The sequence below is a fragment of the Euphorbia lathyris genome, chromosome 8 (assembly GCF_963576675.1).
Source record: "Euphorbia lathyris chromosome 8, ddEupLath1.1, whole genome shotgun sequence".
Taxonomy (NCBI): Eukaryota; Viridiplantae; Streptophyta; class Magnoliopsida; order Malpighiales; family Euphorbiaceae; genus Euphorbia; species Euphorbia lathyris.
In genome coordinates, this window is record NC_088917.1 from 27,390,305 (window position 1) to 27,412,479 (window position 22,175).

General features: G+C 30.9%; 1 protein-coding gene across 2 annotated transcripts; it reads left to right on the forward strand.

Annotated features, from left to right (window-relative positions):
* Positions 1-5,063: 5,063 nt before the first annotated feature.
* Positions 5,064-12,927, forward strand: LOC136202793 (translation machinery-associated protein 22). 2 transcript variants are annotated; one of them, XM_065993669.1, is made up of 8 exons: positions 5,064-5,451; positions 5,534-5,623; positions 6,234-6,295; positions 6,440-6,521; positions 6,596-6,663; positions 6,742-6,825; positions 8,118-8,398; positions 12,593-12,927. In XM_065993669.1, exons 1-7 carry the CDS (start codon positions 5,304-5,306, stop codon positions 8,376-8,378), a joined length of 795 nt encoding a protein of 264 aa, XP_065849741.1. In that variant the 5' UTR covers positions 5,064-5,303; the 3' UTR covers positions 8,379-8,398; positions 12,593-12,927. The 2 variants fall into 2 exon arrangements, with proteins under 2 accessions (XP_065849741.1, XP_065849743.1); XM_065993671.1 differs by lacking the exon at positions 8,118-8,398 and having other exon boundaries at positions 5,077-5,451.
* The last annotated feature ends 9,248 nt before the right edge of the window (positions 12,928-22,175 follow it).

Genomic DNA, 22,175 nt, shown 5'->3' on the forward strand with positions numbered 1-22,175 from the left:
TTTTATTCTCTAAAGTCATATATATTAATAAGTATATTGTATGAATGAGACCTACAGTATTGGAACTATGAAATTTTATTAATTTATAGAGATATTAATTAATCAATAAATTAATAATTATTAATTGATAGAGTGTCATGCAAAATTCAATTGAGAATGAAGCCGAGGATAGTTCGGTACCTTTGGAACCAGTCATAACAAATGAATCAATTATAATATCCACCACTCTTTACAATTTTTTCTTACAATTTGACAAGGATAGATCTGAACTTTTGAATGCACTGGAAATAGTTAGAGATGAAATTTAACTAGATTTAAATTTCAAGAACAAACAAAGTACTATAGAGTCATATTTTGCTAAATTATCATACGTATATATATATATACTTGGCATATTTATTTGAGAAGTTATTAATTTATAGAGATAATAAAACAATGTAATTATAAATGGTTGTTCCAAAAAATTATTTTCTTATTAATTTATTAAAATTGATTTTTTTTAACTGATCCAAATCAGACCAGAAGAGAAAGTAATACAAGAGACCTTATTCAAAGTAAAATAAAGATAGTTCGTCATTTTCAGTTGCTCAACTGCGCGTTGCTCACCTTTTTCTTTGATAGCTGCGAATTTGGAGAAGTAAAAACATAGAAAATACAAAAGAAAGTTTTCCATAAATTGAAGTTTTTATTATTATTTATTACTCAATTATATCTTCTGATTTTTTTTTCTTACAATATTCAATTTTCTGGACTCGATTTCAAAATTAATTATGATTTTATTCAATGAAAAATTGAGTGTTGGTATTTATTCTAAACAAAATCAAGATTTAACTCATTAATTAAATTATTAGATTATTTTATTTAATTATTTACTCAAGATTAATAATATAAATAATTGGTTTAAAATAAAACATTATGACAGGTGAGACCTATTAAAATAATATAAAGTATCTAATCATTAGAGATGATTTGTTAAGAGAATGTTTTAATATGGATGATGTTTTATAACATCGTATATTGATGAGGTGACAGTAGTTGGATACACCAACCACTAGAGATGCTCTTATAATATCAATGATAAACTGCATATTCTGAAATTTACTCATTCTTGTAGGGATATAAATCTTTGAGTCTTCGCATCCCAATACAATATCTCAAATTTTCAAAAGTTGAAGTGGGTAATGTTTTGGTGATTAATTTATAAAATTACCACTTTGAATGAATTTGTTGAATATCTATTTTGCTTTCTTATAAAGACAACGAGTCAATAATTTTTTTTATGAAATATATTTTGTACTATCACTTTGAAGTATCATTCTTTTAGTTGATATATGCATGTCATATTATCTTTTGATAATACCATCAATACATTTTCTTCAAATTACAAGCAACACTTCTTTTGGATATGATTATTCAACGATCTTAGTCAAACACATTCACAAATTGTTTTATGCATTATAGTTATTTCTGCATGATAATAATTTTACAATTAAATTTATTGAGTGACATGTTTATATATTATTTTCATATTGTCACATATCAGAATTTTATTTATAAATTATTTTTTATATTAGCTAGTTTAATAGTAAATAAAATAAACTTACAAATATATAAAAATTTAATAAGATGTAGCCCTTTGCGGTGGTATCTGCAGCCTGAGCTAATACATTAAGCACAATTGGTTATGAATGTGATGTAGTGCCTCCAAATGACCATGTCCTTGACGGAGCACCTACTATTGGTCCAGATTTTTTAGTCGTCCATGGGAATGTTATGCGGTAATATAAACTAGGGTAAATTTCAAATAAAACCCCAGTGGTTTTACTAATTTTCAGATAAAGGACTGTGGTTTACTTTTTGTCAAAATGAGGATTGAGGTTTTCAACCTTAGCAAAATAAGGACTTTTTCGATTGATACTATTAAAATCACGATTGACGACTTCAAAAATAACATGTTTTAAGAACTACTAATATTCTAAGCAACTTTAATTCTTCAACTTTTTTATTTTGAGATCATGTAGATGATGTTTGGTAAAGAGAGATAAAGTTAATGTTTAGAGAGAGAAAGTTCTAAAAAAGATGATTTTCGAAAATCGAAAATGTAGTTCCATAGAAAATATGATATTGAACAACTTTAATTCTTGAAAATTTTCATCTTCAGGTCGTTAAAGATGGTTTTAATAGCATTAATCAAAGTGCGAAACCTCAATCCTCGTTTTGACAAAAAGTAAACCATAGTCCTTTATCTGAAAATTAGTGAAACCACAAGGGTTTTATTTGAAATTTACCCTATAAACTATATACATCTCTAATATATATTTTACATTTTTTATTATATAATTAAATATATTAAGTTTTGATCCAAAAAAACAAAAAAAATATATATATTAATTTTTTTTTGGTAAATTATAATTAAATCTATTATTGATCTATATTTATAATATTAATTGAAAAAAATATTTTAGAACTTTTAATTGAAATTTAATTATCCTAAACATTTATAATTTGTAACTCTAAATATAAATTTGTTAATAATTTAAAAGATAATAAATAACTAAATAATGATATAAAAGTGAGAATACTCACTTTTTTCTTTTATTTATATATTACGGGTTTGTCAGTTCTTGGGTCATGGGTGCTCACCCCGTCCAAGTTCTATCTTGTTCCAATTTCTATATAAAAAAAAATATATAAAAGTGGGAATAAAATGAAGGGAAATAAAACTAAAAATTAAAATAGATAGAATTTTCATAATAATAAACTTTTACAATAGGAAAAAATTAATTTGTGTGATGATTTTATTTTAGGTTTAATATATTATTTGTCACTTGAACATATCCAAAAAGTTTGATTGGCCTCTTGAATTTTTAAAATGTCCCGATAACCCTATCAATTTGTATAAAATGTCCAGTTAGCTTCCTGAACTTGCGTAAAATGTAACCAATTAATTACTCAATTGCAACAAAGAGTAAGTTAAATATTGAATATGCATTGCACGTGTTTAAAAAAAATATAAAACGACCAAGGTCGGGATATGTGGTTCTAATATTACAGAAGACAATTTTATAGTTGAGCAAGTAAAACTTCCATTTTTAATATATTTTGTGAATTATGTAATAACATTCTAAGATACATGCAACACATCTTTCGCACGCGACTTTTTTTTTTTTGCAACATGATGATTTAAGTTTTGACATGTTTAAATTAGATGACAACTATAAATAATGTCATAATTTTTAAATATTAAATTATAACAAAAATATTTTAGTTACTGATAAAATATCTTATCACAAAATTATTAAATAATTTACAACAATTATTTTAGATAGTCACGCAATTAGATTTTATGAAAACTATAAATATATTATCACATATTTTAAATATTGTTGTTACACTCATTAATTATAACAAAAATATTTAGTTACAAATAAAATCTATTGTCACATAATTAATAAATAATTTGTAATAATTTATTTTAATTAATCATAAAATAAATATTTATAACAATTATAAATATATTGTAACACTTTTTATATTTATCATTGCAATTATAATTGTCGCATATAAATTTTAGTTACAAATAAATAATTATTGTTACAAATTCATTTATCTATTCGTGATAATTTAAAAAAATAGTTACATAATTAATTTTTGTGATAATTAAAACATTAATATCACAAATAATAGGATTTTTATTACAATAATTTATATGAGAGTTAAATTATTGTCGCGTAAACAATGATTTCTTGTAGTGAATCAATAATTATAAGCTGATTTCGTTAAAGACGTTTTAACGGCTATGAGGAAGAATAAAGTGATGTTTGATATGACTTTTTTGGGAGAAAATCTATTGTCTCCATTTTGATGTTTCCTTCCCTATCCTCTCACAAAAAATTGTCCATTTTAATCATGTGGGTCCCCTTGACTCATAAAATATATTATTTAAATTAAAAGAGACCACTTTTTGTGAAATGGACACCGACTTTTTTATATCAATTTTTAATATTGAATTTTATTTGAGTTTTATTATAATTTTCTATTTAATTTATTTTAATAAATAAAGTGTTGTATTTCTTTTAATTTGTATTAATTTTTCATAATTAATATTTTTTTATATAATTTATTAATTTAAATACTAATTAAGTAATTTAATAACATTTAATCTTTTTGAATAATTATTATTAATGATTAATTTATATTAAAATATTGATTGAAATGTGATAGTAATAGTTACCAGATGAAAATTTTAATGATGTGATAATAGATATCATAAGATGAAAATGCTAAAACAATAAATATGATACTTTTTTTTTTTTTTTTTTTTTGGTAAAGTTCAAATAAAACTCTTGTGGTTTCACTAATTTTCAGATAAAGGACTGCGGTTTACTTTTTGTCAAAACGAGGATTGAGGTTTTTAACTTTAATAAAATAAGGACTTTTTCGATTGATATTATTAAAATCACCTTTGACGACTTCAAAAATGACATATTTTAAGAACTACTAATATTTTAAGCAACTTTAATTCTTCAACTTTTTTATTTTGAGATTGTTTAGATGATGTTTGGTAAAAAGAGAGAAAGTTAATGTTTAGAGAGAGAAAGTTTCAAAAAAGATGATTTTCGAAAATCGAAAATGCAGTTCCATAGAAAATATGACATTGAACAACTTTAATTCTTAAAAATTTTCATTTTCAGATCGTTAAAGATGGTTTTAATAGCATTAATCCAAGTTTGAAACCTCAATCATTGTTTTAACAAAAAGTAAACCACAGTACTTTATCTGAAAATTAGTGAAAGCACATGAGTTTTATTTGAACTTTACCTTTTTTTTTTTTTTTTTTTTTTTTTTTTTTTTTTCTCTCTCTCTCTCTCTCTCTCTCTACCTTATGCTACAATTCTACAAATCAACTTAAAAGACAATAACGAGATGATAATTCCATAAAAAAAAAAAAAACCCAACGAGATGATAATAAAAGGCCTTTATATTTCTAGCCCATTAAAAAGGGCCCATTTAAATATTGTACTCATTTTCGGTGACCGGAGCAGTGCGGTAACGAATCGGGAGAACGGTGAGGTCGCATAACGTAACGTTAGAACGGAGAGACACCGAACTTGCTTTCAACGCTGCGTTTTTGTTGAGAACATATTCGACCCGAAAGATTTTATTCTGAAAGTGGCTCAAATCAGAGGAATTCACAATTCAGAACCGCCTTTAACCATTGCGTCGCCGAAACGCCTCGTTTCTCGGTGGTTGGACTCGCTTTATCAACGCAACGCCGTGAGAGATATCTTGATTGAGCTCTAATGGCGGAAAAACCGCAACCTGTCCGTGTACTGTATTGTCAAGTTTGTAGTTTACCCGCTGAGTACTGTGAATTTGGTCCCGATTTCGCAAAATGCAAGCCCTGGTTGATCCAGAACGCCCCTGACCTTTATCCCGATCTCATCAAAGGTTGTTCTAACCCTAAATCACAGCTTTGCTTTATTTCCTTATTAGATATTTTATTCTTAATTAAAACTTATTTGTTCTGCAGAGGCAAATGCCCAGGAAGCTGATAAGGTCGCTGACAAGTTGCAATCCGCTGGTATCTCATCCAGCCGCGGTGGTGGCGCTACTCCTTCAGGTGCTCTTCTTTGGCAATATAATATACATGTAGTTTATGGATATACTTTAAGAGTGTACATGTGCTTTTTTCTCTTCTTTAGTTATTCAAGTTACTCTTGTTTTTTGCATCTAAAAATTTAACTGTATCTTAGTATGAAATTCTGTAGATATGGTAATAATAGTGCTATATTTCTGTTGAAGTAATAGCGGGCCTTCAATTTCATGTGTTTTGGGCATGTTACTTAGAAGGAAATTAGTTTAGTTGGAATCCTACAAGGTACAAAAATCTTAGTTGTTGCTCCCTCTGAATAGAGAATTCAAAAAAGATAAATGCTCCTCTTAGAGTTCATAACATGCATATGATTTCTACTTGCATCTCTTACTATATTGTTTATATAAATGTTCGTATGTTAACAGCAGAGGTGTGCTGTGGGTGACTTACATTGATATTGTTCAAGAATTTAAATAATTTTCCCCTAGAGTTCAATCTATTTCTCAGAGTATCATAGTTGTGGTGATCAAGTGTTAAAAATGTGTCATTTTTGTGGACATGTTATTCCATTCTGATTCAATAGTTGTGGTCCCAATGATTTTTCCTTGCATTTGAAAGATTCTGTTGGTGTTTGCAGGGGGTACTCTTAATCCTAATGAAGAAGTAAAACGTCTTCCTGGTGGGAAAATAAAGAAGAAAGTAAGGGCTAGAAATATTTCCTCCATGCACTTTAAACAATGAACTTGTTTGCATTCAACTTATCTCATGGTTACTTTTGCTTAAGTTTTAACATTGTACTCACTACTTGTGTAATGTGTTTGTGCATAAAACCTTGTCTTTTAGGAAAGGCAAGAAGTTATTATTGAAAAGATGACACGAAACAAGCGAAAATGTATCACCACTGTGAAAGGGCTAGAACTCTTTGGTAAGCATTTTTATCGTCAACATTTTAGAAGTTTTTACCCTGTCATCCCTCTCTTCTGAAAAGTTCGTTTATAGGTGTTAAACTCAGTGAGGCATCAAAGAAACTTGGGAAAAAGTTCGCTACTGGAGCTTCTGTGGTCAAGGTTTGTTATAATGTTGGGTGCTATGTCTCTTTGCTTACTATATAATCATAGCTTATGTTTTCTGGTTAATTGGTTTAGGGTCCAACTGAGAAGGAACAAATTGATGTCCAAGGAGACATATCCTTTGACATTGTGGACTTCATTACAGACACCTGGCCTGATGTAAGTTATCCATTACCCTTTTGTTTTGCTTGAATATTTTAATTTGGGGCCACTTTTGTCGCTTCAACGAACTGAAATGCATATTTAATGGCTAATTCTCCTGTTGGCTGATTGTGCTGTTGGACAGAAAGAACTATTGTTTGAAGTAAATGAAAAATTAGGAATTGGTTGCTTTCGATATTTTTCCATGTGTTTGGCTCTTTCGTGGGAAATTGCGGGCGTGCCAGAGAATTATAGTATTCTCGAACTATGGAATGAAATTGAGATGTTTCCCACGAGGTACACTATTTAGGAAGTTGGTTTCCCATGAGGTACACTATTTGAGATGTTTCCCACGAGGTACACTATTTAGGAAGTTGGTTTCCCATGAGGTACACTGTTTGAGATGTTTCCCACGAGGTACACTATTTGAGATGTTTCCCCTGAGGGAAAATGCGGTTCACTCTAGGAAATTCTAAGTGAACGATGTACTAGGAAAACATGAAAAGTTTCCTAAAATGAAAAGTTTCCTAAACAGGTCTTTTAAGAAAAAGTTTCCTAAAATGTGCTTTTAAAAAAAAGTTTCCTAAAAAGAAATGTTTATCCGATGAAAAGTGTACACCAGGGTATGCATCATGAAAACTTTATTTTTGGTGCAAACACCATGTAAACCGTATTTAAATTATCACAAATTTAATAAGGCATATGCCCTTTGTATATGTGCATATATCCATAGGATAAGTTGTTCTCACTTGCTTGTCATGTATCAATTGTTCTATTTTGGCTAAAATCGCAGAACCTTGATTGTGCTTCAGGGAAGCAGAATGAATATTATTTGTTCCTTTACATTTCTAGTTATTTTTTCATAAGTATTGCTTATGGATTTCTTTTCTTTAATGAATTGGATAATGATGAAAAGGAAACTTCGATTTGGATGTTATTTGTAGGATAAATAATTCAAACCTCCCCAAGGTTAGGTCTAGTACATCAATACTTTTTCTTATTTTACCTATTTAATTTCAGCATTCTTGCATTTTGTCTCAGTTCCATTATAAGCTCATATTAGTTTTGAGGATTTTTAGCAGTTAAAAACACATGAATACCTATTTTGCTCTCATTGAATACTTTGAATGATTTTCTTCTGTCTTCTAACCCGCTCTTTGCTCAACTCTTTTTTTTTGTTTTTTTTTTAATTTACTTTTGAGACGACGAAACTAATAAGTTGTCAAATCAATTTTTTATTTATTTTAAATTAACATTATTCGAAGATTTAATAACTAAAACCTATGAAGCACGGAAACTTGAACTTACAGGCGTTTCACGTGTCGGAACGTTTCGGGGCCGTTTCCATAACATTGGAAACTTGGATACACTATTTCGTCTGGGAAACGCGTGTTCGAGACAAAAAAGGATTGCAGTTCCGTTTCAGAGACAAAACAGAGAGAAACGGAGAGCTGTTGCAGATAGACGAAGGGACAGAGAGCAGTTGCAGAGAGACGAAAGGATGTGATTCAACTCCTAATAGGAACAGAACTAGACTCTCAAATTTCTCGATCTCTATAAATTTTCTGTAATCTCCTTCACGAATCACAAAGTAAAATCCCTTTCTTTGTTCTAATCTCTTTCTCTGTTCTAATCTCTATAAAGGTGCCTTCTATGGTTACTTTGTTTTTGACAAAGTACCATTACTTGGTGTGTTTTCACCATTGGATGATGGATTAGAAAATTAATCCAATGGTGAAAACGCACAAAGTAAGGCTTACTTTGTTAAAAACAAAGTAAGCATAGCCTTTACCCTCTATAAATAGGTATTTATTTAGATATATTACAAAAATTAAAAATATTTTTAATATTATAAATGTGCCCCGATATTTTTAATATTTACATGTTTCCCCCGTGTTATTGTGTCCTATGTTTTATAGAAATAAAGTTTCCCGTGTCCATATCCGTGTCGGAAACCGTATCCGTGTCTGGGCAACATTGACTAAAACAACTAAAATTAACAAAGGGTATTAGAATTTAGTTTCACAACTTAGTTTCGTTAGTTTCAAAAAAGAATTTCAAGAAAAAAATTTGTGGTCCGAATGGGTTGGAAGGAAGAAGAAAATCATTTAAAGTAATACACAAGGATGAAATATATATTTATGTGTTTTTAACGGCTAAAGACCTCATGAAGTGGTAGAGCAAGCCTTGAAGTATTTGGAGAAAGTTGATCCAAGGGCAAAGCTGTAATTTTGAAGTTAAAACAGAAGTGCGAAATTGAGCGTTTTCTTTCCTATTTTGGAATAATTATCTTTTTCCTATTTTGCTTTCTTTCCTATTTTGGAGAATCAACAAAAATTTGTGGATGAGATGACCAAAAAAGATATTTGGACTTGTAATATGGATTTAGATATAGATTCGATATGGACTAAGATGGAGCATAGTATAAGGGAAGTAGCGAAGGAAGTTCTAGGGGAATCTAAATGTAGCATGCTACCGGGTAAGGACACATCTTGGTGGACAGAAGAAGTACGACAAGCAGTAAAGAGTAAGCGAGAATCCTATAAAATATTGGGAAAATGTAGGAGTGACGAGAACTACGAAAAATACAAAGAGGCTAAAAGGGAAGTAAAGAAGGTCATACGAGATGCTAGAGCAAAGGTGAATCGGGATCTGTATACAAGATTGGATACGAAAGAAAGGGAAAGAGACATATATAGAATTGCTCGGATGAGAGATAGGAAGACGCGAGATCTCGGAAAAGTTAAATGTGTGAAGGATGTGGACCAGAAAGTCCTAGTTGGAGATAAGGATATAAAGGAACGATGGATGTCCTATTTTGATGACTTATTTAATGGAGATCGCAGACAAGATGTTGGAGATATAAGTATCCATCACGATATGATAAATCATGAATGCCTGCGGAGAATTCAAAAGGGCGAAGTCAAAATGGTATTAAGTAAGATGAAGTTGAAGAAAGCAGTATGACCTGATGGCATTCCTATTGAGATTTGGAGATGTTTGGGAGAAAGAGGAATCGAATGGTTGACGACATTCTTCAACAAAATTTGGAGAAACAATAAGATGCCATTAGAATGGAGGAAAAGTATCTTAATCCCTTTGTATAAGAACAAAGGCGATGTCCAAGATTGTGCCAACTATCGGGGAATCAAATTAATGAGTCACACTATGAAACTTTGGGAGCGAGTGATCGAACAAAGGCTAAGGAGGACGGTGAAGATCTCGGAAAACCAGTTTGGCTTTATGCCGGGACGATCAACTATGGAAGCCATCCATCTAATGAGACAATTAATGGAGCACTATCGAAATAAGAAGAAAGACTTGCATATGGTTTTCATTGACTTGGAGAAAGCATATGATAAGGTACCAAGGGAAGTACTTTGGTGGGCCTTGATAAGGAAAGACATTTCGCGGAAATATATTGACATCATAAAGGACATGTATGAGGGAGCATGCACGAGTGTACGTACTAGTGTTGGGAAGACTAAAGAGTTTCCTATTACGATTGGAGTGCATCAAGGTTCCGCACTAAGCCCATTTCTTTTTGCCATCGTTATGGATGAACTAACAAGTTCACTTCAAGATGGTATACCATGGTGCATGCTGTTTGCAGATGATATTGTGTTGGTTGATGAGACGAAAGAAGGAGTGGAGAGGAAGTTGGAACTATGGAGACAAACTCTAGAATCTAGAGGCTTTAAGTTGAGCCGAAGTAAGACAGAATATTTGGAGTGTAAGTTTAGCGGCCATAGGAGTAGGGAGGCAGGGACAATCACCCTAGATGGGAGAGTTGTTCAGGCTTCGGATTGCTTCCGGTATTTAGGATCTATTATCCAAACGGATGGAGAAGTAGATAGAGATGTTGCTCATAGGATTAAAGCTGGTTGGTCGAAGTGGAAGAGTGCTACGGGTTTCCTTTGTGACCCCGGCATGCCTAATAGATTGAAGGGAAAATTCTACCGGACGGCAATTAGACCAGCATTGTTATATGGTACGGAGTGTTGGGCAGTGAAACACTGCCACATCCATAAGATGTCGGTGGCGGAGATGCGTATGTTGAGATGGATGTGTGGTCATACGAGAAAGGATCGGGTGAGTAATGAAATAATTAGGACAAAAGTAGGGGTCACATCTATTGAGAATAAAATGAGAGAAAACCGATTAAGGTGGTTTGGCCATGTGAGACGTAAAGCGCTTGATGCGCCGGTTAGGAGAACCGAAGAGTGGCAAAGGGATGTAGTGGTGAGGGGTAGGGGAAGACCTAAGCAAACTTGGAGGAGAGTGATCGAGAGTGATATGAGTTTACTGGGAATTGAGAAAAATATGGTAGTGGATAGGATGGAGTGGAGGGAGCGAATTTGTGTCGCTGACACGACTTGATTTCACGGTTTTATATGATGGTTCATGTTAGCCGACCCCGAATCATTTCGGGACTAAGGCTTTGTTGTTGTTGTTGTTGTTGTTGCTTTCTTTTCTTTTTACCTTCAGAATAATTATCTTTTCTCCTATTTTGCTTTCTTTCCTGAAAGCCTATATAAAGGCATGTTTTTCTGTTTTTTGAGGGGACTTTGGATGAATACAATTTGAGAGAGTTTTCTCTTTTCTTTTCCAATTGTCGGCATTCTTATGAATCAACGACCTTTGAAGGTTAGCTAGCGGCATTCGTGTGTTGAATCAACGATAGCTAACGTTTATCTATAGAGAGTTTTCTCTTTTCTTTTCCAATTGTCTGCGTTCTTTTGAATCAACGACCTTTGAAGGTTAGCTAGCGGCATTCGTGTGTCGAATCAACGATAGCTAACGTTTATCTAATATTCCCGCTGGTCAAGACCCTTAAAACTGAAGGAAGGAATTTATAATAACACGGAGGCAAAATGCAGGGAGGTTAAAATTAGATAGGTAAAATAGGAGAATACTGATGCATTTGATCTAACCTCAGGGAAGTTTAGATTGTTTACCCTTGTTTATGCATGTATATGTAAACTAGGTGAAGAAACTGTCATGGAGACATTCTATTCTTAGGGTTCACTTAAGATTTCATTGCATGCAAATTATGGCATTATTATAAAAGGAGTTGTATCTTTGTTCAATCATATTCGTATAGATGATGCTGTAGGAAGAATTTCTGTTTCATCTCTAATTTCTCCGAGCAGATTGTTGTTATTTACTTCTTGAAGTTCTTGAGTATAAGCGGTCTTGGGTATGTTCAGCCCTTTTACCATTCAATACTTCATTAGTAATTTTTATTAGCAATGGTGAGGGGTAGGGAGGCCTAAGCAAACTTGGAAAAGGGTGATTGAGAGTGATATGAGTTTATTGGGGATTGAGGAAAATATGGTAGTGGATAGGACGGAGTGGAGTGAGAGAATTTATGTCGCTGACACGACTTGATTTCACGGTTTCGTATGACGTTCATGTTAGCCGACCCTGAATCATTTCGGGACTAAGGCTTTGTTGTTTAGTACCTTGCTCCATGTTAGCATGTTATTACATCTCTAGTGAGTGAAAAATATCCTAATAGACCAGCAAATCACACCAGTGCTACATTTTAATGAGACTAGATGTATAGGCAGTGTTCCTCTTCCATGTGCCATGGAGGCTCAACCTGTGGGATAGCTAAGAAGAGAGTTAATTCGAGAAAGTAGGCAACTGTAATGTGATATTCATTCACTCGAATGCATGCTCACATTCAATGGGCTAATGCAGATGTCATATCTCAGAGTTAATGAATTTGGAATCATGTTCAATTAGCTAAGATGTCTCTTTTCCTATTTGATTTTGGCAGGTTCCAGAAGCTGCTATTTATTTTATAGAAGATGGCAAAAAGGTTCCCGCTGCCTAATCTTTAAATCATGAGTACACCGGTGGTGTGAAGTGATGTTTTACAACTATGGGCATGACACTCTGTTTTCTCAGCAGTCTTAGGGTACAAGGCTTGTGGGGCAGAACATAACCAGCAGTGAAACATTTTGTTACTCTATAATGTCTTCTATTTGCTTTGTTCTATTAGTAGTTTTTAAGTTGCAGTTCAAATGTCTCAGAATCAAAGGCTGTAATATGTATAGGGGCAGTTTTGCTTGCTATTTTGCTATTCTATTTTCTTTCTTTTCTTTTCCTTCACGCCACCTCCCCCACCCCCGTCGAGCTGCCTCAGGAATTTATTGCTTTTGAAGGCATGTTACATAATTAGCTGCTAGTATAAGAATTTGTATGGTTTTATGTGCGTCATTTGGGCATTTGATTTATGTGACGCACAGTTTTTTTTTTTTAATCTTATTATTCTATAAAAAAAAAAAGAATATTCTGCTTAACCTACAATTTACATCGACGTCTCTATATTCCTAGTTCTGTTTTATGCATTTCCGTTCTTAAGTTGATATCAAGGTTTAGCATGTTCTTACAGGGATGGATTAGGGGGATTTGGGAGGGGTTTGAGCACGTTTCTTGTTAGTGAATTCTGGATGATCCGTCATTGACACCTTTATCTGATTTATACTTGTATGCCAATATAATACCAGAAAATATTTTGGTGTAGGGGATCATGTAAAGGATATTTGTTAGATTTGTTCAGTTTGTAGAATGGGAATGGGATCGGTGGACTCTTGTGGGTGAATATTTTGAACTAGATTTACAAGTTACCTATCTCAGCTGCTTTTGACTAAATGAGAAATTACCATTTGTTCAGATGGTTTGGCAGACTCTTGTTGGTTGCACTGTGTTCTGTATTCTGCAGAAGTTAAAGTTGTGTAAGAGGGAGTTTAGATTATTGAAAGAGTTTCTTTTTTGTTTGTTTGTTTTTTTTGGGTGAAATTGAAACAAAATCCACACTCTTGTATATTAAATCGAAATATTTATTGGTATATAGTAATAATTTCAAAACCTAAATCATATACTACTTAGGAGTAGATGGCTGGCTAATTGTATTCACATACAACTATGATTACTTCCAATTTGAATTTTTATTGGTTTTGGTTAAGTTAATAATAAGTTGTGTTCTTTAATGATGTTCAAGGTCCAATTAAACAAAACATTCTTAAGCATCTTATCGTTTTTTATTTTTAATTTTATCCCTTAAGTTGGAGACGATTGCTTTTAGTAGAAAAAAACAGCAATAATAAATAAAAACTGAACTAAAAGTAACTTTTGATATCATGGTTTAATATTGTTTGATACAACAACTCTAGCTCAATTTGGCTCCGATCTTTTTATATGGACTTGTGCAAACTGAATATTTCAATTTTGGCCTTAGTTTTTGAGTTCCTTCAAGAAAAAGTTAATCTGTATGATAAATTTTGAAAAATCTTATCGCTACGTACGTGACTGGCTCTTTTCTTTAATCAGTTTTTACCTTTCGTGAATTCGATCTGCCATTCTTTTTTCTTATGTTAAGATATAAGTTCCTTTTTTTTTTCATATTCTGTCTCCTATTTTAGATTACATGATATTTCTTATATTATTAAAAATTATCTCTCTCTTTTTTAATATATATAAGCAGTGGCGTAGGCAGAGTGGCAGTTTCCCCTTCTCAGGAAATTTTTTTAAAAAATTGTGTTGTTATTTTTTAGTTTAAAGTTCAATTAGTTTCCTAATTTATACCTTACAAATCAATTAGTTCTCTTACTTTTAAAACTTATCTATTAGGTTCTTAACATATTCTTTGAAAGTCAATTAGATTCCTAATTTTTTAAAATGTTTATTGAAACTGTTAATGAGATCCTTTATTGAAATAAAATAGTTAGTTATATATATACTTGTTGGTTTGGTTATCGGTATTTTATGATATCTATGTTTCAGTTATCGGTTCGTTTCTTTTTATTGGTTTGAAAATTGGATTAGTATTTAATGATGTTTTCAGATTCAGTCATCAGTTCAGTTTTAGTAAAAAGAAACCAGTTAAATCCGAAATAATATACACATAAAAAAATGTTTTTTAATATAATATATTGATTTTGGTTTACTAAAATTGAACTGATAACTGGAACCTAAAATATAAAAAGAGATCCGATCGATGGTTGTAACATATATTAGGAACCTACTTAATGATTTTAAGACTATTTGTAAAATATATTTTTAGTTGGAATATCGCACCCTTTAGAGAATTTCTGGATTTGCCACATATACTCGTAAATTTGAATAGAAAATTTCTACATATTACAAAATCTCTATAATTCAAATATTTTACCAAAAAAAATTTGCATATTTTATTTATATGGGGTTAAATGTACCGTTGGTCACTGAACTCTTATATAGTTGGTCACTTAATTTCAAATTGTCTCAATAAAACCATTCAACTTTGAATTTTGTCTAAAGTCACTCTGGCAATTTCAAGAGCAAAATGATAGCGGAAAAGTGATGTGTCTGCCACATTAGCAGTAGTCAATTTTCACGGCTAACTAAAATGACACTTAACTACCACATAGATGACACATGGTTGTCATCCAATTGATCGAAATGACACGTGTCAGCTAGGTGGCAACCACATATCATTTTGGCCAGCTAGGTGATATGTCGGCTCGATCAATGATGAAAGTTGACTACTGCTGATGTGGAAGTCACGTCATATTTCCGGTGCCTTTTTGCTCTTGAAGTCGCCAAAGTGACTCCGTTGAAACGAAATTTAAAATTGAATGATTTTTTTGAGACAAATTGAATTTGAGTGACCATTTGAAGAAAACCATAAAAATTTAGTGAACATATATTTAACCCATTTATATACTTTGAATTTTTATAATATTTAAGTTCTTCTAAATTGTAAGGGCTGTTCGTTTTCGTTACTGTTGGAAAAAGTGCTTTTCCAAAAAGTAGAGATTTTCTGCTTTTGTAAAAGACTACTTTTCAGGTGTAAAAGGTAAACGGAAGATTATTAACCAAACACATAAAACTCTTCCTTTTAAAGTGAAAAGGTAAATATGAACATGAAACAGAGCACCCAAACACTCCCTAATTGTTTACAGTATTGGGTTGGGTATTACTATAACTTTTCTGTGTAAAGTATTACTACAATTGATAGTTTTGAAAACATTTAATATGTGATACCGTAAGAAATATTCCATGGAAACATCATTAATACGTGGATTAATGTCATCTTTCGGATCAGGAGGATACACAGTGACTGCTCGATCTAGAAAGGAAATATTCCTTGATGATGCAAATGAAACTGTTCGGCCATATAAAAGAATCCCTACCATCCATCCGTACAGCCGTACAGTTTATTCCATGGAGTAGGTTTGTCGGACGCTAGTCCCTCTTTAACCTGTTGTTCTTATCTCATGCTACTCCAAAGAAGAATTTAGAAGACTAATTGAATACAAAATATCAACCTGTACTCAAGCTCTTTCCTTTCATGAAAAATATTCACCTGAAAAATATACATTTTGTAAGAAAATAAAAACATTCATAGTTTTGTCTTAATTTGGAAGTTAAAAAAGCTCAATATTTAATGCTATATTTTAATAATGCCAAGTATCAATTTTTTTAAAGAGTTTCAAAAGTTTTTACAAAAAAAAAAAAAAAGTTTCAAAAGTTGAAAAATAGAAAAAAAAAAAAACATTTTGATGAAACATCATTAGTGTAGGGAAATCATGTGGAGTGTTTGAACAATAGAAACCAAAGTGAAAGATAGACAGTAGGATTCTATGCTGTACAATACAACACTAAATATATTCCTTCTTTCTTTTTTAGGAAAACACAATCCAACTTCAAATCTTTCTCAATCTTTACATTATTAGATTTTCACCATCATTCTTTTTTATTTTATTTTTATAATAATTCAACAACAACATTTGCAAAAACTTTTCCCCAACTCAAACCCAACCAACCAACACTAAATGTTTTAACAGGGAGAAATTTACCCTCCACGTATAAAATGCTAAAATTTTAAATCTTAACGTTTGTGTAATTTCAAGATTTATTACTGGAGTGCCTCATTTTGTAAATAACTAGTTAAATTTGACAATTTAAATGTATCACTCTGTTACTGTAACAGATACTTTAATTGATTTTAAATTTAAATTTTCAGTTTTTCTTTTCTTTTGAGAAAAAACTTAATTTTATAAAATAAATGGGTATGAATCATAATGAAAAATGTTAAGGATAATTATCATTTTGTTCTTTATTTATCTTCGAGGTAAAAGTTTATAGTCATGTTACATGAGATATTACTCTTCCTGATCAATACATTCCTGTTACATGAGATATTACTCTTCCTGATCAATACACTGAGTCCTTACACCACCAAAATGACGTCGTTTTATTCCTATTCTCACATAAAAATCTGTTCTCATATAGGTGAGTGTTCTCACTTAATCCCTCCCCTATATATATATATATATATATATATATATATATATATATATATTAAAGAAACTTTTTTTTTTGAATGCTGGGACGCGAAGGCAGTCCGGACATCCCAACTAGGTTGACACCCCCGGCGCAGCCAACAATCCGAATATTATTAAAAAATGAAAATAGAATAGAGTACACAGGAGGAAGAAAAAATCAAGAAACAAAAAATAAAAAATTACAGAAAGCGAATATGAGCTACATTGCACAGATCGTCAAACAGGAAAGCCTGACAGAAATGAGGAGCAGAATTCCACCAGTGGTAATCAGCTGTCGATTGCCCAAAACCTACGAGCCAATCTGCCACCTGATTGCCTTCGCGAAAGATATGAGTAACTGTCCAATTCATATCATTGAGCTTAGCTAAGTAGTCGATCCAATCTTTTTTAATTTTCCAAAGAACCTCTCTCACTTTGTTTCGAAGTAGAAGCACCGCATAGCAAGAGTCCGATTCAATCCATAGGCACCTCCAATTTCTTTCCCACGCAGCCTTAACTGCATAAATGATTGCTTTTAGCTCAGCCACATGTGCCGGTGAGTCCTGAATAGGGAATGCAAAGCTCCCAACAGCAAAACATCTGAAATTCCAGAAAACACCTCCCGCCCCAGCATTACCAGAACGGCTCGCTGCACCGCATAGCTAGAGTCCGATTCAATCCATAGGCACCTCCAATTTCTTTCCCACGCAGCCTTAACTGCATAAATGATTGCTTTTAGCTCAACCACATGTGCCGGTGAGTCCTGAATAGGGAATGCAAAGCACCCAACAGCAAAACATTTGAAATTCCGGAAAACACCTCCCGCCCCAGCATTACCAGAACGGCTCGCTGCGCCGTCTGTATTCACCTTGATCCACCCACTCGGAGGTGCAATCCATCTCACAGTCACAAAGTCCGGCTCAGGCGGCAGACGCACTCGAGCTGTAACCAACCCGTCGAATTCAACTACAAAGTGCAACAATTTATATTTCAAATTTTGGATTGAAGGGAGATCGCTATCAAATATAGCTCGGTTGCGAATGAACCAAATATACCAAAAGCAAGTGACTACAGAGTATATCCATCTTTTCCTCTTGCTTCTCCTAACACGGACCTCGCGGATGGCATCAAAAAACCATCAAAATCGTATAAAAAACAGCAGTTCACTTCATTAATATCAAAAATGAATTTCCACAGGTCCTTGGCTACCCTGCAATTTGCGAATAGATGCCCAAGTGTCTCGCCATCCTCTTTGCATAGCTTTTAATGAAACTAGGAATACTTATTTCTTAAGTTATATTTTATTACATTTAAAAAATACCACTTTTATTTTTCGATCAATACATTCCTCGTTTTTCTAATGATGAAATGTCTAATTAGACAAATTTATACTTATTAATTTGGAGAGAATCTACTTAAAGGGTGATTAACGAATCTAGAACCTAGAAATTGGACAAATTGTTAAAAAAAATGTCCAATTCAACAAATTTATGCTTAATCCTCATATGTAAATAGCATCAACGAGGTCAAGATGTTATTAACAATAGACACATGACTCTCCAATATTAGTCACAATGACTTTATGTGTTTTACTTTAAACAATACTATTAGAATTAACAATTAAATTTAGAATTTCACTTCTAAACTAATATATAAAAATGACTAATAAATAGGTTATAGTAAGTAACGCTATACAAACATATTATATTAGCTAACATATAATAAATTTTCTACAAAAAAAAAAACATATATATTTATTTATTTAATATATCAAATTATGCTCATTTTTTATAGGAAATTGAAGAAATCATATTAAAATCCACATGATGTTTATAACTTTTTTTTTTTTAAAAAGCGATGTTTATAACTTTTATTGATTAAGCCTCCCACACTTTATAACTTTTATTCATTAAGCCCATGAACTTTATAATTTTTTATTAATTAAGCCTCTAATTTTTAATTTTCACATGTATTTAGCGTTTTACTAACGGTTTATTTAACGAAACCGTTTATTAGGGGCTCAATATGTGTGAAAACAAAGTTCGGAGATTTAATCTGAAAAAATAAATGATCAGAGACTCAATCCATTAAACTATGAAAGTTTAGTGGTTTAATTATGTGTTTAGCCAAAAATATATCACTAAAATTAGTTATACTAACTGATGCTATCTATAAACATTATTAGCTAACTTATAATAAATTGATTTTCTCAAACCTCGTTTATATTTATGTTTATTATTATTATTATAAAAAATATATTTAAACCCTTGATTTTTGTAACATTTCTTGATCAAATCTCTTATTTTGAGCATTAAACTCTTTACTAACAGTTTAGTTAATTAAACTATTCAATAACGACTCAATGTATATAAAAATTAAAATTTAAAAACTTAATCCGAAAAAAAATGATAAACGAATTAATTGTTAAAGTCGTGAATAAATTAGTTAGATGAATTTAAAATGAGATAAATGTGAATTAGGCGTGGTCCGTATTTGGTTGAAGTGTTGTGTGAATGAATTACTTGGTTTAAATCAAAAAAAAAAAAAAACTAAATTTCCCATTCTCGTGAAATGGTTTCATTTGAACGTATTGCTTTCCTCAACTAATTTTGACTTCACATCCAATTTGGTTTTACTCATGAAAACGACACAATACTAAATTAAATTGTTTTTTTGGTAAAAAAAAAGTTCTAGTTTACTTTTGAAAAAAAAAATGTTGATTATATCCTTATGATTCTAATTTTTTAATTAAAATTTGACGTTAAAATAAAAGCAGATAACTAAACATCCCAATTAGATCAGCATCTCAGAATACCAAACCAATTAAAAATGCTGATTTCTGATTTCAAATATTTTCTAGACGAAATACCTCCAAACAACATGTGGCATTTTATCCAACGTCAACATATTTAACATCATTTTTGTTACGTTTTAAAATACGAGACTGTACTTAAAAACGAGTGAAATTATTTATTTTTGTACTTTCCTAAGATAGAAAAATGATAGGCAGAATTAGGGTTTGAAAATAAAGAATATTATTTTTAAGTGAATAGATGGTGATATATTTCAAAAAAATGAGTACCAATTTATTTGAAGTATTGGTTTGCCATGTTTATTAAAAATAAAAATGAATGAGCAATAAAAAAAGATTTAATTGAAGAATGTGTAAATTATGTGGTAATGTAGGAAGCATGAGTTCGTACCAAAATCAAAATAGATATAGTTTAATAAAATGACAAAAGAAACATGTCAGAAGATTCATAGAAAAAACACAAAAGGCATCAACCGTACCATAATTTACTATGCCATTAAATAGTAAAATCAAAAGTCATAAAGGGTTCTATATTCTCTACCTCTAAATTAATTCATCTTTAGCCATCTAGCAAAATATGTAAATAACTTTTTTTATGTTAATCAAAAGAAATATATACAAAGAAAATTATGAAAATATTTTATCATTTAAAAAAGAGAAATATTTTTTCCTCAAAAAAGAGAAATATTTTTTTAAACCATTTCGTTTTTTTTTTACTTTTCAAAAAATAACAATCATCTATCAATTTTCCCCTTTTTTCGATATTATAGTCAAACAGTAGAATATTTTAATTTCTAATAATTTTTTTCTTTTTAGGAAACAAACGTAAACTTAATTGTTGAGGAATGAGAAAGGAAATCTGTTATTTTGTTTTAAATTTTCATTTTTATTTTAATAAACTTTTTCGCTCCAATTGAGATAAACAAAATAAGCACCAAACTGATGACGTGATAGTCACATAGGAAATACCTGACTTTTATATATAACATGATAGTTATATAACCGAAAAAAATTATTTTTTTATTTTCTTAAACTAACTTCTTGAAACTGCCATGAGCTTACTTTATTTTAGTTGTTATGTGGTACATACTCGACTGTCATATCATATATAAAAGTAATTTTTTTCAACGTAGTTATCATGTTACTTTCCATCTGAATGAGTCAAAATGGCTTTATTTAAATAAAAATAAAATTTTTAATTACTTTATAAAAATCAAATGAAATTCAATAACCTTTTTAAAAATATACTTCAAACTTTAATGCCTATGGTTGCAATTTACACTATTTTTAGTGCTTAATACATTATGGTTTAGGGCTCTATCTACTTGGTTCAAAGAAAAAAAACCTGATTGTTATTCTAAATTTTAAGGATTTCTTATTATTTATTTGAATTTGTTTATAGTAACATGATTAACTCTTAATTATTACTAGCAAAGTAATATGAGATATGAATAAGTTGAAGCATCTATAACTTTAAACAAGTTTAGGATATTAATAGATTACTTTAAACAAGTTCATAAGGGATAAATTACATCCATGGCTGCTGAACTTTACTCATTTTCATAGTATTACCACTAAATTTTAAAATGTAACATAAAAGTCACTCAACTTTACACTTTTTAATATTATGGCCACTAAACTTCAAGCAACATCTCAAAATAAAAATTACAAGAATCGATGATATAGTAAGCAATTTTAATTCTTCAAAAAAATTCGTTTTGAGTTCATTCAAGTGTTGTTTGACAAGGAGAGAGAAAATAAAATTTTAGAGAGATAACTCTATAAATGATGATTTGCAAAATAAAAAAAATGTGGTTTAATGGAAAATATCATTCTAAACAACTTTAATTTTTGAACATTTCTATTTTGAGGTTGTTAACCGTTATTTTAAGGAGTTGGTTAAAGTTTAGTCACCATAATATTAGAAAGTGTAAAATTGAATGACTTTTATGTTACATTTTGAAGTTTAGTAACTATACTATGAAGATGAGTAAAAGTCAATAGGTATAGATGTAATTTACCCTAAGTTTAAGCGGGAACTAATGAGATATCTTGAAAATACGGAGAGTGAATTGATTTTTTTCTTAAAGTAAAATTGAAAAGGATTAGATGAATAAAGACAAAATATAATGTAATAATTTCACATGAGAGTGGCAACAGGATATAGATGATGAAGATACTCATGTTGATGTCTTTAGTAAGAATATTATACGAAGATCCTAAAGTACATAAGTTTT